Raw genomic sequence first — 13,940 nt, forward strand, 5'->3', positions numbered from 1 at the left:
TATAAGCTATTTCAGGCCATGACTATGGACGTTATAGTTAAATGTGCTTTAGGAATTGATGCACATGTTCAGAAAAATCCGATGGAACACGAGTTAATCCATCATGCCAAAGTAATTTTCGGTACTTCAATACAGTCGTTGCTTTTCCTCATTCACAGTAAGAGTTTTGGTATTTTGGTGTGAATAATAATTTTAATAAATTTGTAATAGTGGAGAAAGTGTGAATGGAATTGTTTAAATTTGCAACATTTGCTTAACAGTGTTAGGTCTGACACTTCATACGTACTCTCTACTGAGGGAAGGAAGATGTCGTCAAAGATGACGAGTCCAAATGTTGTCATAAGATAGAAGGATGTTTGTGACGGTCTTACAAGTGACCATTACTCATGCAATGCATGTTTTATCATGTTGATAATTAGTTAATTAAAGCATCCTGAAAGAATGCTTAATATTAATTCATTAAATGGTTAAAAATTAATTGGTCCCATACTTTCACATTTTTTTGTACGTTTGAAACTGACAAACGGACAGATACAGTTAGTAAATAATTTATTATTAATTATAAATAAAGAATTTTAACACAATTAAATCTGGACGTTGATAGTTTGTACAAATAATGTTGCTGTATTGTAATTAAATTCGTATAGAAATAATCGTGATTATGGATACGTGAAAATCCGCCTTTTAAAAATATGTACAAATTATTTTGGCACACATCAGTAAAACTGTTATTGTATAATAAACGTATTGTTGACGATGTAAAATATTGTATAAAGTCAAAGTACAATTTTAAGTATTGCATGATATTGCTTCTTTTAAGGGCATTTAAATTTTCACACATTTATTGCAAACGCGGAACAAAATGTATCATATTACATTTTATTTTAATAAAGCACAAAGCTACTCGAGGGCATCTGTGCTAGCCGTCCCTAATTTAGAAGTGTAAGACTAGGAGAAAGGCAGCTAGTCATCACCACCCACCGCCACCTCTTGGGCTACTCTTTTAGCAACGAATACTGGGATTGATCGTAACAATATAATACCACCACAGCTGAAAGGGAGAAGATGTTTGACGCGATGTGGATGCGAACTTGCGTCTATCATATTACGAGTCGCATACCTTAACACGCTTGGCCATGCCGGGACGATATTACATTAAATAAAACTATGTAACACAACTTTTGTTCCTTGATAATAAGTATTATTTCTCAATTGCTTATGTTGTACAAGTACAGAAAATGGCCATTATTCCCTTCAAACTTTGCTTTTGTGATCTGGATAATGAACTTTAGAAATTAACCTATTTTCTACGTAAAAACGGGCAAATTTGCATATTTTCATTAACATAAGGTGTAAACAAAACAACAGATTCACATGTATTTATACTAAAGTTATACAAAAATGTTTAGAAGTGAAGAGTTTTTCCAGATTTGCTACTGTAATGTGAAACACATTCACGCATCACACCACAAATATAGTCTCCCATCATGCTTTCGTTATATGTTCCCAGGTTAAAAAAACAAAGTTTGAAGAGAAAAATAGGTCTTTTCCAGTTACGTTAGGAATAAGCAATTGGGAAATAACACTTACTGTCCGGGAATAATGAAAAGTAAAAATTTTGTTACATAGTGTAATATATGATGTCTTTGGCTTGATGTCTATATGATGTAAAACATTTGATTGATAATTAAAAGAATAAATTCCATTTAATATAACATCATTTTACGAAATAAAATAGTAAGCAAATTTCATATAATAATTAATACTTCTCATTGAATAAAGTAAGATGTGTAAGTTATTAGGTTGTCCAGAAATAAATGTTTAATAAATTATTTACAAGCTGAATATTGAGTGATTTATCATTGGTTTGTTTAATCCAACGTTTGTCGCTCATAAGGTGTCTTAATTGTCTGCTGTTTGAACTCTACTCAGAATAAGTTTCCCAACCCCCAAGGCAACAAAAAGAAGAAGGACTTTTGTCTGATTTTCCTCTATTAATTCAAACTTAGACGAAAAGCTATCGAAACTAACTGGAACATCAGCCAGACTTTCGGTTATGGTTCTCTAACGACATTTATCTATGGACAATCAAATACTTTCTTGCAAATCAATAAAAGTGTTATTACATGATAAACGTTTCCTTGGCGATGTAAAATGTATAATAAAGTTAAGTTATAAACATTGTATGATATCGCATCTTTTAGAGCAATATAAACCTAAAGACATATGTAATGGGTGTGTGGTAAAATGCATATAACAGTGATATTGTTACATTAAATATTGCTATTGACAAATTATAATATCACTGAAAATTGGGGTTAAGAATCCTTTTTTACGACAAATTAATTAAAATTGACTTCCTGAGTTAATTATAAATGAATGAGAGTTAAGTGTCCTTTTTAGGACGAAGTAAATATAATTGATTTCATAAATTACTGTTAAGCATTCTTTTTAGGACGATTTAGTTATTTAATTATCGGCATGATGAGACATATATTATAAGACTAACAGCTGCCTGTTTTGTTGTCCTATCAACGTGCCCCCAACAATACGCCTTCTAATTAAAACTTTTGACGGCATGACCACCTGTAATGGCGATCTATTCACAAGTTCCCATTGACGTGCACACAGATGACAACGTTTGGAAATATGATTTCGTCATCTAAAGTGACATCTTCCCTTTGCACCCATCTAGCGACCTCTTTTATTCAGTCTGAATTGCTGAATTTACTACTGCTGCCTTTTGATTCATAACAAAAAGTATTATGCATGAAAAAAGGCAGATAATGTGACCTAACAGCATCAAAATAAGCGAAAAAGGTGCCACCTATTTATCGTTCCAAATGTTCATTAATGATTTTTATATAATTTTACGTCCTAATTATATCTAATTTTTATAAACGCAATTGCAAAAAAAACTGATGAGATAAAATGTTATTTTACATAGTTTACCACAAACAACATGGTTTTTGTCGTATATCTTTAATACAATTTTATGGTTTTGTTTCAGTGTCGTTTCCGGCTTTTGGTTGGTTCACGAGAAATATCAGATATCTTCAGTATAAATTTTGGAACAATGGTTCCAATCCATATATCGATCTTGTGGAGGTTTGTCGTCAAGTTATGAAATCACGAGCAGCTGATCCAGCGGTATGTGTAAAAATATACTTTGCCATCAACTAGCTAACCCTTATATTAACGCTTACATTAACAAAACATTAGAACTAGGTTTAATATAGCCTTTTACGAATTTATTGTGCTGCTAAGACATAGTGATTAAAACATTTGACTCGTAATCTCTAGTTCGAATCTTCTCACCGATTATACCCGTGTCAACCATTGAGAAATGATAATTCGTCAGCCAATCGGCCCGACATGGCCAGGTGGACCAGGGCTTGCGACTCGTAATATGAGGCTCGCGGGTTTACATCCCCGTCGCGCCAAACATGCTAGCCCTTTTAGCCGTGGGGGCGTTATAATGTGAACGTCAATCCCACTATTCGTTGATAAAAGAGTAACCGAGGAGTTGGCGGCGGGTGGTGATGACAAGCTGCCTTCCCTCTAGTCGTACACTGTTAAATTAGGGACGGCTAGTGTAGGTAGCACTCGATTAGCTTTTCGCGAAATCCAAAAACAAATAAAACAGTCAGGTAATCTGTGTTTTCATTGGCAGTGAACGGTGTTTTCTTGTTGCCTTTCTTGTCATCTATCATTTTAGCGAATCACTTGAGTAGCTTTGCGTATACTTTATTAACAATCACACAAACGAATATACTACGTTAACTACTATAAATGGAGGAATTAATGTAAAGCAGTACTAATTATTTTTTGAATAAAACAAAGATAATGCTTTATATATGGAAAACCATTTATATATTGTTCTTAGCTTGAATAAATATACCTTACACGTAAACAAAGAATTAAAACATAATATGAAAACACTTCAGCTTCACACATGGTTCTGATACATCCCGTTCCACCACAACTTCATTTCGACTGTTGTTTTCATGAGATTTTCTGATATGCTTATTTTAATTCGTTTCAATATAAATAACTTAAACCTTAGAATACTGATCTTTGTCCGAAAACGTTTTAAGTATCTGCGAATCATAAGTTAATGACAAAGAAAAACTTTAGGCTAAGAAAATAGATTATGATATAAAAGAAAATACTATAGTTTCTCATATGTGTAATACCAAAACTACTAGAGTGTTGCTAACGGTAACAATGGATTTTTTTTATTCTTCTTATATAGAAACGACGGAATGATCTTCTCCAGTTAATGATGGACTCTCAGAACATCAGTGTCAACGTTACCAAGGTTACAGGGAGTCAACTAACCGCTGGACAAGAAACACACATATCAAACCCTGACGAAAGTACACATGTTATCGACCAGTTTAATGGTATTTATTATAACCCGTTATAACACCATGATCATCTTCCTCTCCATGTAGCTGTGATCCAGGCTTTAGCAACTGATAAAGAGGAACTTAAAACATTATCACAGACAACAATTATGTCCATGAAACCCTAAAAACTTCTAACTGTAATTCTTCGTGTAATGTTGAGACCAGTAAAATTAATGTTTACTGAGGTTAAGACAAGAACAAACTCCTGATACGTGTTATATGTACTTTGATTTGGAGATATAAGTAAAATAATATTCATTAATAACATAATTTCATAAAAGTATTATATTCATTTGAATACTTATTATACATTTCTTGTATCATTATAGTTTCCAAGAGTGGACTATCTGACAATGAAGTGTTGTACAACGCTATGTTGGTTTAATAGCAGGGTAACTGTAGTTCTTTTTTGTTGTTCTGTAGTTCTTAATGGTCATTTTATCATTAATTACAATATATTGCTGGTTGTAATGGCATTTTAATTGCGATTAGTTTAAAAGTTCCGTCATCACAAATAATCTAGTATATTAACTTGTAATATATATATTATAATTAACAAAGTTACTTCAACAGTTAGAAATACTCAGAAGTAATAATATTACCCTTAATACATTACTATTATTTTAAAATCACTTCAACTATTACAAATACTTAAGTAATAATACTACCCTTAATGCATTAGTATTATTTTAAAATCACTTCAACTATTACAAATTCTTAAGTAATAATACTACCCTTAACACATTACTATTATTTTAAAATCACTTCAACTATTACAAATACTTAAGTAATAATACTACCCTTAATACATTACTACTTTTTAAAAATTACTTCCACAGTTACAAATACTTAGAAGTAATAATATTACCATTACTATAATACTATTATTTTATAGTTATTTCGACCGTTAGAAATACTTAGAAGTAATACTATTGCATTTAATATAATACTATTATTTTATAATTATTTCAACCGTTACAAATATTTAGAAGTAATAATATTACCCTTAATATAATACTATTATTTTATAATTATTTCAACCGTTACAAATACTTAGAAGTAATAATATTACCCTTAATATATTACTATTATAATTTTAACTTTAGGGCATAACAAAGTTCATATTCCTTTTGAACTTCAATTTTTTTCTTCTGTTTCTTGTTTATGTATAACTCATTTCATATTAAATTGATCGAATTGATGTGTATTTTGTTTAATAAAATAACGTTCACAGAAATGTAATATATTAGAAAGGACACTTGGATTACTTGTCTGTCCATAAACTCCGTTATCTAAATCAGATTTTCAGCGAATGTCTCCGGGTTTATCCACCAGTTTACCTGTAAGTTTTGAATATTTTTACGTAAACATAAAAATCAAAATATTTGTGGTAGCCAACAAAAACGAGAAAAATACTATAAAATGAAAAATGTCATATACCAACGATATGGAAAACAAAATAAAAATAGTAGGTATTTCTAAGCGATTTACTACATTAAATTATATAGAGCACATTAAATTATAGAGAACATGGTATTTTCTGCTTTCAATTTCCTTTATTGGGTTAATTGAAACTGTAAAAAACTAGAGGTTCACTAAGGGTCATAAACTTCGTCAGTTTAACTAAGTAGTTGTGTAGTGAAATGTATGAATAATTTACAGTCTGGGAGAAATAGTGACATAAATGTAGACAATGTGAATATAAGTCAGGGGTGGTCAAATGTAGTGTTTATAGAAATACAGAACGAACTAGAAGGTCACTCAGTAGAGTTCATACACGTTACTCAGCTTTCGTCATATTCAGCTCTCAAAAAATACGAAAATGTTTCCGTACGTCGTTTGTTATCAACGGACTTGGATCATTCTTGGCAGAAGAATAAGGAATAATATTCTAAACATGTTTTATCAAAATGTGGTCAATTTGACTGAATTATACGGCAAATAATAACGTAAAAGAACGAATAATGTATCGGTTACCATGCTAGAATCTCAGTGGGATTTCGGTTTATGTCTGGAAATTACAGTTGTGCTGTAATAATTCGTTATTTTATATTAATAGTTTTGTTAATCGTCAGGCAAATAGAGATGTAACATATGGATACATTCAAATTCCGAAAGGAACGGCTGTACAGGTTCCTGTTTACCACCTTCATCATAACCCAGCTCTGTGGCCAGACCATGAAACGTTTGATCCAGAAAGTTAATTACAACAAAAATATACATTGTGTTTGCTTTGTTTCTTTTCACCTTGCCTGACCTTGCAGCTATTAACGCACTATATTCTTTTCTTGAAGTTATAGGTAACGCAGTATAATAGTGCAAAATAAAGACAAAATGACTTTCCAATAATGCGAGATATCTAATTGCCAGCCTAATGGCGTTTTTATTGAAAGGTTCAAGATACGAGTGGTGAAATGGCGTTTAATTCAATCACACTATTAAGTGTGTAAGATTATAACTATGACAATCTAATTAATAGGAGTCCACCACTGGTACAGCAGTAAGTTTACGGATTTACTACGCTAAATTCAGGGGTTCGATGGACTCAGCAGATGGTCCAATGTGGCTTTCCTATAAGAGAAAACACACACGCACACACTCGTTAATAAGGTAAAATTACTTTAATAGCAAGTGCTAATTATTCAACCACATCATTTACATGAGGGCACTTGACAAGTTTATTCCCGAAGATAATTACCACTGTTCTTGTTTCTTCGATATTTCGCGTGATGAAAAATATTTTAGTTTTATATAAAGCTTGCGACCTTGGATCGACTTCTTTTCTTTGTTTCTATTTATTACTTTATTAAAATAGCAAAATATATGCTTATGTTTATAGAAATAGCCTTTGAGTTGGAAGGTCCTCTTTCGTGACCATTTTACGGATGAGGTTGTTTTTGTCTTCGGTGCCATTTGCTGTTTTAAACATTCCGTTGTAACAGTTTCCTTCACTTCAGTATTTAATATTTTCATTTTTATATGTTGTCTGCTTTTGTTCTATCAGTAGCATTCGTTCGAAAGTGTTAAAATATGTCTTTCAACGGAAAATATAATCATGACAACAGTAAACTGGCGAAAGGTCGAGAAACTGCCATAAACTAGTTTGTACAGCTGACAAACACTTCGTTCATTCTTCCATAACTTGTATCTATATCGATACGAAGGAAAATTAAAATATTGAAAGCATTTTAAAAAATGGTGAACTAACTCTACTTAAACAGTTGCGAAATGCTCGTTACTAGTTCTAATGGTTTTCTAGTAAGTAAAAATATTTTATTCAAAATTCCTGCTTATTAATATGTTAAGTTATGCTATTTATTATTTCAAGTTAGAGAAAAATGAAAATATGTAGTAATTACGCAATTATTACAGGAAACTTATAATGGGACATCGCATATCAGTTATGTTTAATATCATTTATAAACTTGTGTTAGACAATCGATTCTGTATTTAGTAAGCTATCGAATATTTTGCTCAAAATAGAAGAAAAATTCCTTAGTTTCTCAAATTGAGCGAACGTAACTTTATATATATATATATATTCTTTATACGACAAAAGTGTTAATGTTTTAACAACTTTACCAACACTTTACCCTCAAATTTTAACTTTAAATATATTTCAGATTTTCTGTTGATAATCACGACCACCATCCACTTGCTTGGCAACCATTTGGACATGGACCTAGAAACTGTATTGGGATGAGATTCGCTCAGCTTGAACCCAAGATGGCCATATTTAGAATAGTTCAGAAGTACTATTTGATGCCTTTTGAGAAAACAGAAAAGGTAACCATAACAGAATATATATTTATCACGTCCAACCAAACACACTCCTAGGTATATATATGTATATATAATAAGATACTGTTGAAAAAGAGTATGTTCTTTTTAAATTTTATATAAACTTTACCTGGATAATCTATATTTTCTTCTTGCAATGCTATATTGACTGTTTTAACAAGTGTTAAATATAGAAGCAGACATTAAAAACAACATATTACATTTTGTGTATCTGTAACAGTGTAACTCAGCTTTCATTTCAACTTAAAATTTCGAAGACAATAATAATGATGTTTTCAGAAAACGGGTCGGCATGGCAAGGTGAATAAGACACTCGACTCGTAATATAAGGGTCGTGAGTTCGAATCCCTGTCACAGTAAACGTGCTAGTGGAGACATTATAATGTGACAATCAATCCCACTGTTCCTTCGTAAAAGAGTCGCCCAAGAGTTGACGGTGGGTGTGGTGACTAGCTGCCTTACAGTGCTAAATTAGGGACGGCTAGCGCAGATAGCCCTCGTGCATCTTTGCGCGAAATTAAAACCAAAAAAGGACAAATTCTAATCTTGTCTAACAATCGTGAAATTCTTTCTTTTGCTTCTTGTCAATGCTCGGATGGTCTCAGCTATCGAAAAGGAAAGTTTTGAGTGCTGTTTCAAGAAGTCTGTTTTTTAGGTTATTTTTGCCCGAAATTTATAATACAGGTTTTAACAAATTCCAGTACGATCTATATGGCGAACAACTACAGTAGCTTATGACTTTTGGTATTATTACATTCTTTCTTATCTTTTCAGGCATGATATGCTATCGCAGTTAAATAAATATTATCATGTTATATATGTAGTAATACACAGATAATTCAGTATTATTTTTTCATATATATATATTTGGAGTGATACAAAGATAGATCAGTATTATTTCGTGAAATATATATGTTGTAATATACACATTGATAAGTATTATTGTGTGATTTATATGTAGTACCACACACAGATCAGTATTATTATGTAATATGTATAGTAATACAGAGATATATTAGTATTATTTTGTCATATGTTCGGGTTAAGAATGGCCAAGCGTGTTAAAGCGTGCGACTCATAATCTGAGGGTCGCGGTTTTCCATCCACGTTCATATGACGGTCAATCCCACTATTCGTTGGTAAAAGAGTAGCCCAGGAGTTGGCGGTGGGTGGTGATGACTAGCTGCCTTCCTTCTAGTCTTACACCACTAAATTAGGGACGGCGAGCACAGATAGCCCTCAAGTCGCTTTGCGCGAAATTCAAAAAACAAACAAACAATCACATGTACGTAGTATGCTTGTGAATTTTTCTAATCTTTGGTGTTTCTTCGTTTTTTAGCGTATTGGAATTTACGTTCAAATAAATATAAGTTTCCTTTTAAAATTTGTAATTGTACACTTTAGTAATAATTAATTTTAAGCAACGTGTCCATAGAGATAAAGGTCAAGGTGATATAACCTTCATGGAAAATATTTATTTGGGAACTGGTCAAGACCTAAGTTAAAATGGTTTTATTTGAATGTTGACATATATAATTTTACTATTTTGATGGTATTAATCGAGTATATACGTTTAATCAAATAAATATATGTTAACTTTGACTTCATTACATTAAATCTCTCATAATTTACAACTGATTTTGCGTAATACACTCAAAAAACCTTGGATTGCAAATTATCTGATTTCTGCAGTAGAATAACTTTTGTTTTTAACTATTCCAGCACAAAAGATATATAGAAAAACTGATTTAAATTTAAATTACAATTCTTTATAATAATGTTTTTGTTGTTGTTTTTTCTATCAGAAACTGACCATCAAACTCGGTATGAATATTATGAATCCTGCAAATGGAGTTTTTGTAAAATTTGTTTCAAGAAATTCCCCGAAATGATGTATTAAAACACCAACATAACCTTTCTTAAGCTAGTCCACAACTGGATGTTCAATAAGCAGTGTAAAAATGTTTTAAGTAGGATTGAATATTGAGTTTGTGGTACACTTTCACGTATATTTTTGTCAAAGTGCGTATCTTTTCAATATCTTTGAAATACTTCGTACCTTCCAATATTCAATATTCAAATAAAAAATGATGTGTTTACGTTTTACCTTACTCAATAAAAGTTCTCCAAACTGATATTTTTGAAACTAAATGACTTAGAAAAATAAGACTTAAAACTTTCAGTAGTATTATACTGCAATTTTAGCTTTATTATATTACTTCAATAATTCATAGAATAATAGTTGAGAAGCGAAAATGCATTTTGGGGTTATATTTTATTAAAACACCAAACACATTGTGGTCTTAGCTATTTGGCTTCAAATATGTGAGTTGTTAATGCACTTATTGCCCGGCACGACGCCAGAGGGTGTTACATGAACGTCCATCTTAGATGTTAGGAAGAGAGGTGGAGAAAATGGAATTATAAACCCCACAAAGAATAAAGTCATCAGAAAAAAAAATTACGTCATAATTCCAGGAAGTATCGTCAGAGGGTGTTTTGCTATTAAAGATTTAAGACAGAGAGAGTGTTGATATACGTGCCACCATAGTTCATCGATGTGAAGCCAAACAATAATGCCTCTGGAGATGATGACGACACCCGTCTGAACGTCAGTGCCTGCTCTGTTTCTATGAGTGATCACATGAGTGACCTTTGTACTTCTTACAAGCAACAATGTTAACATCAGACAGAGGTTTATGTCAAAGTTTTATGAGAAAGACATCAAGTGAATGATAAATATTGTTATTTTAAATAACAGTGAAGTCAAACAGCACATCATTCTTCTGTCATATTTATTTGTAACAAAATGAAAACATACACAGAAGTTAAATTAGAATTTTCCAAGAATATAAAAGTGTGTAATGTAAATTACTAAATATAATATATGATTTTTTAAAAAAATAATGTGAAGTTAAACGACAGATATATTATGATCCTTCAGAATACTGTGTGCCCCAAAGTAACAGTATCCTGGGTAACGATAACATCTTCCACACATATAAATACTGTTAAAATTATGTAAGTGACATTAATTTCTTCAAGAACAATAAAAATCATACATATATGGATGGAATTATGAGAAACGAAAGAAAACACAGGATAGTTAAATAGGCATCCTTTTTATGACAAATGTTGTAAAAAAGTGTGCTTGAGTAAGGAAACTAGAAGCTGTAATCAGTCTATAGAAACTTTATCAGCTTTTGTAAGACATATGTAATATACAAATAACAATTCTAAACATAAGATAAAAATCTGTATGCGTTCCTGAAGAATATTATAACACTTGTAAAGTACGAGTAATATAATCAAATATATAAATGAAAACAAAATATCTGTATGTAAACCTACGTGAATGTCAAACTTTGTGAATTGTACTTAATTTTTTTATTTATAAAGTGAAACAAAAAATGGATGTTATACCTGATATGGCCATATGGCTGAAGTAAAGCCCCATTAACATTGTGAGCTTACTAAATCGTCATAAAACCATTCCCTTTAAAACTTAGTAATGCAATCCACCTAATAGCATCATTCGCCTGTAGTAAGACTATTCAAGTTTCTAAAAACTATAAAATTATAAAGTAATATGTATCATATACAATATTTTATCAAGAACAATATAAGTCAATTACGGAAAGCATAAAGACAAAATAGTGAGAGATAAAATAATATTTAGGGAGAAAATGTACTTGGTCCATTTTAGTTATCCCATCCCAAACTAAAACTGAAAATAGTAAATCCAGCTCTTGCTATTTATTTATCTATCAAGTTTTCTTTTGAACTCACCCAAATTTACTATTTTCACAAGATTCAAAGACAACCCATTCCATAGGCGAACCAGTCTATTTGAAAAATATGCGTCTACATATGCAGTAACATTTTGAAAACATATCAGAGATTTGTAAGGAAATATTTTTCCTTATTGAAAATATTTTGGCTGTCTGATGAAACTGTAAACTTTATTCAATGAATTTGAAAATACTTTTTATTAGACTTTTGAAAACTTTTCCCACAACTGTGGCAAGACTAATAATACTATAATTCATGGAACACCTTTGTGAAGACAGGACCGTCATAAGGTAATTTTCAATCTGTTGGTACTTGTCCACTATTCTATGACTGACGAAAATTTTGGCAAGTGGTTCACATATATAATCCTTGATCTCCTTTCAAACCCGCGGAGAAATATTACCTCGCCGAGAAGTCCAGACATTCTTTGAACCCTCAAAGTTTCTTGTAGTAAGCTCAAAATTTATGCAACTGTCTTATTCAACTTCGTTTTCATTCATCAGTTTTTCAATATGAGGAATACTGCTTAAGTCTTCATTAATAAAAGCTGGAATTAAATAACCGAGCCATTTCATAGCCATCAGATAAAAAGCCTTCTTTTATCGCCCTCAAGGGTTCTATCCTCTGTATTTATTCTTGATATAATTAAAAAAAAAATTAATATTATATCTTATGTTATCAGGCAAATAATTTCATACATCACTTTAGGTGTTCTAATTTCCTGTTTCGCCAATTTATTTGATCTTCTATTATTCGAAATCTTCTATAATACGAGTTAACTTTTCCTCCAGTGGCTCAGCAGTACGTCTGCGGACTTACAACGCTAAAAAGCGGATTTCGATACCCGTGGTGGGCAGAGCCCAGATAGCTCATTGTGCATCTTTGTGCGTAATTGAAAACAACTCAACCAGTTACCCTAAATTACTTATGCATGTAACATTTTTTTAATTTTATTTCTTACACCCTTTGTATGTTTTTTATTTGCAGCAACCATTTTTTAAAATATATTTCTGTTAAATATAATAAAAAAATGTTTCTATGGAATATATTTCTTTTGAATATTTAAAAAATGTTTGTGTGGAATATATTTCTGTTGAATATTAAAAAAAATTTTGTATGGAATACATTTCTGTTGAATGTTTAAAAAAATGTTTGTATGGAATATATTTCTGTTAAATATTCAAAAAATGTTTCTTTAAAAAAATCACATTTGTTCGCTGTCTTCAGTTGAATCAGCTGACCAAATTACAACAGATAATTCCTGTTGCATCAATTCAACATTTATTTATTTTTTAATTTTGGACCAAAATACCATTATTCCTTTTTTCCGTGTGCAGAGAAACAGCAAATCCAATACAGCAATGTATCTTGGTGTTACCCCAATTTTTACGTTCTCAAACCATTGATATATTGAAAGTTACAAATAAATCTTAAATACGATTATTTCTAGTACGTCTTTTGAACAATTTTGCGGAGAAATCCACCTTGAACAGATCCTAGAAAACTTTCTTCATCATGGTTTGACTTTAGCATTTCCTAGTGGACATGTTTGAAATTAAAATCACACATAATTACGTCCTCATTCACAGCTGAAATCTAAATCTCACTGTAAAGTTTCTCAATAATTTCATCAGGTTCTGTAAGAAATTCCTGCTAAGTGATTTTGCCCTTTATATCCACTAATAGAAATTCCCTCTCTCGACTGCTCAGTTCCTATTAAGCAACTTATAACCATGCATTTCAAAGAAATTCCTGTCATCAAAATAATTTATATTTAGTTATTCATGTAATATCAGAATCTTTTATTTTTACCAGTGTTCTAAAGTCATTCATTTTTTCTTATAATTCTAGCATTACAATAGCAACACTTAAGTCTATTCTTATAACTATTTTTATTCTGATTTTTGTTCTTACAGGATAGTTTGTATTTAAGCA

General features: G+C 31.2%; 2 protein-coding genes across 2 annotated transcripts in view; both read left to right on the top strand.

Moving 5' to 3' along the window:
- LOC143244618 (uncharacterized) lies at positions 1-4,487 on the top strand. Its single transcript, XM_076489632.1, has 3 exons — positions 1-157; positions 3,011-3,150; positions 4,256-4,487. The coding sequence occupies exons 1-3, from the start codon at positions 19-21 to the stop codon at positions 4,427-4,429; spliced, it is 453 nt and encodes a 150-aa protein (XP_076345747.1). The 5' UTR covers positions 1-18; the 3' UTR covers positions 4,430-4,487.
- The window catches only part of LOC143232259 (cytochrome P450 6g1-like), a 44,510-nt gene that overhangs the window by 10,548 nt on the left and 20,022 nt on the right, over positions 1-13,940 (top strand). The gene's annotated exons all lie outside the window — the stretch shown is intronic.

The sequence above is a fragment of the Tachypleus tridentatus genome, chromosome 1, assembly GCF_004210375.1.
Source record: "Tachypleus tridentatus isolate NWPU-2018 chromosome 1, ASM421037v1, whole genome shotgun sequence".
In the NCBI taxonomy this organism is placed as follows: Eukaryota; Metazoa; Arthropoda; class Merostomata; order Xiphosura; family Limulidae; genus Tachypleus; species Tachypleus tridentatus.

What these genes read in the sequence shown, in the direction of transcription:
- LOC143244618 (XM_076489632.1), top strand. Translation starts at nt 19, where the DNA reads ATGACTATGGACGTTATAGTTAAATGTGCTTTAGGAATTGATGCACAT. An exon ending in GTTGCTTTTCCTCATTCACA is followed by an intron (nt 158 to 3,010) that starts GTAAGAGTTTTG and finishes GTTTTGTTTCAG; the next exon opens with TGTCGTTTCCGGCTTTTGGT. An exon ending in CACGAGCAGCTGATCCAGCG is followed by an intron (nt 3,151 to 4,255) that starts GTATGTGTAAAA and finishes CTTCTTATATAG; the next exon opens with AAACGACGGAATGATCTTCT.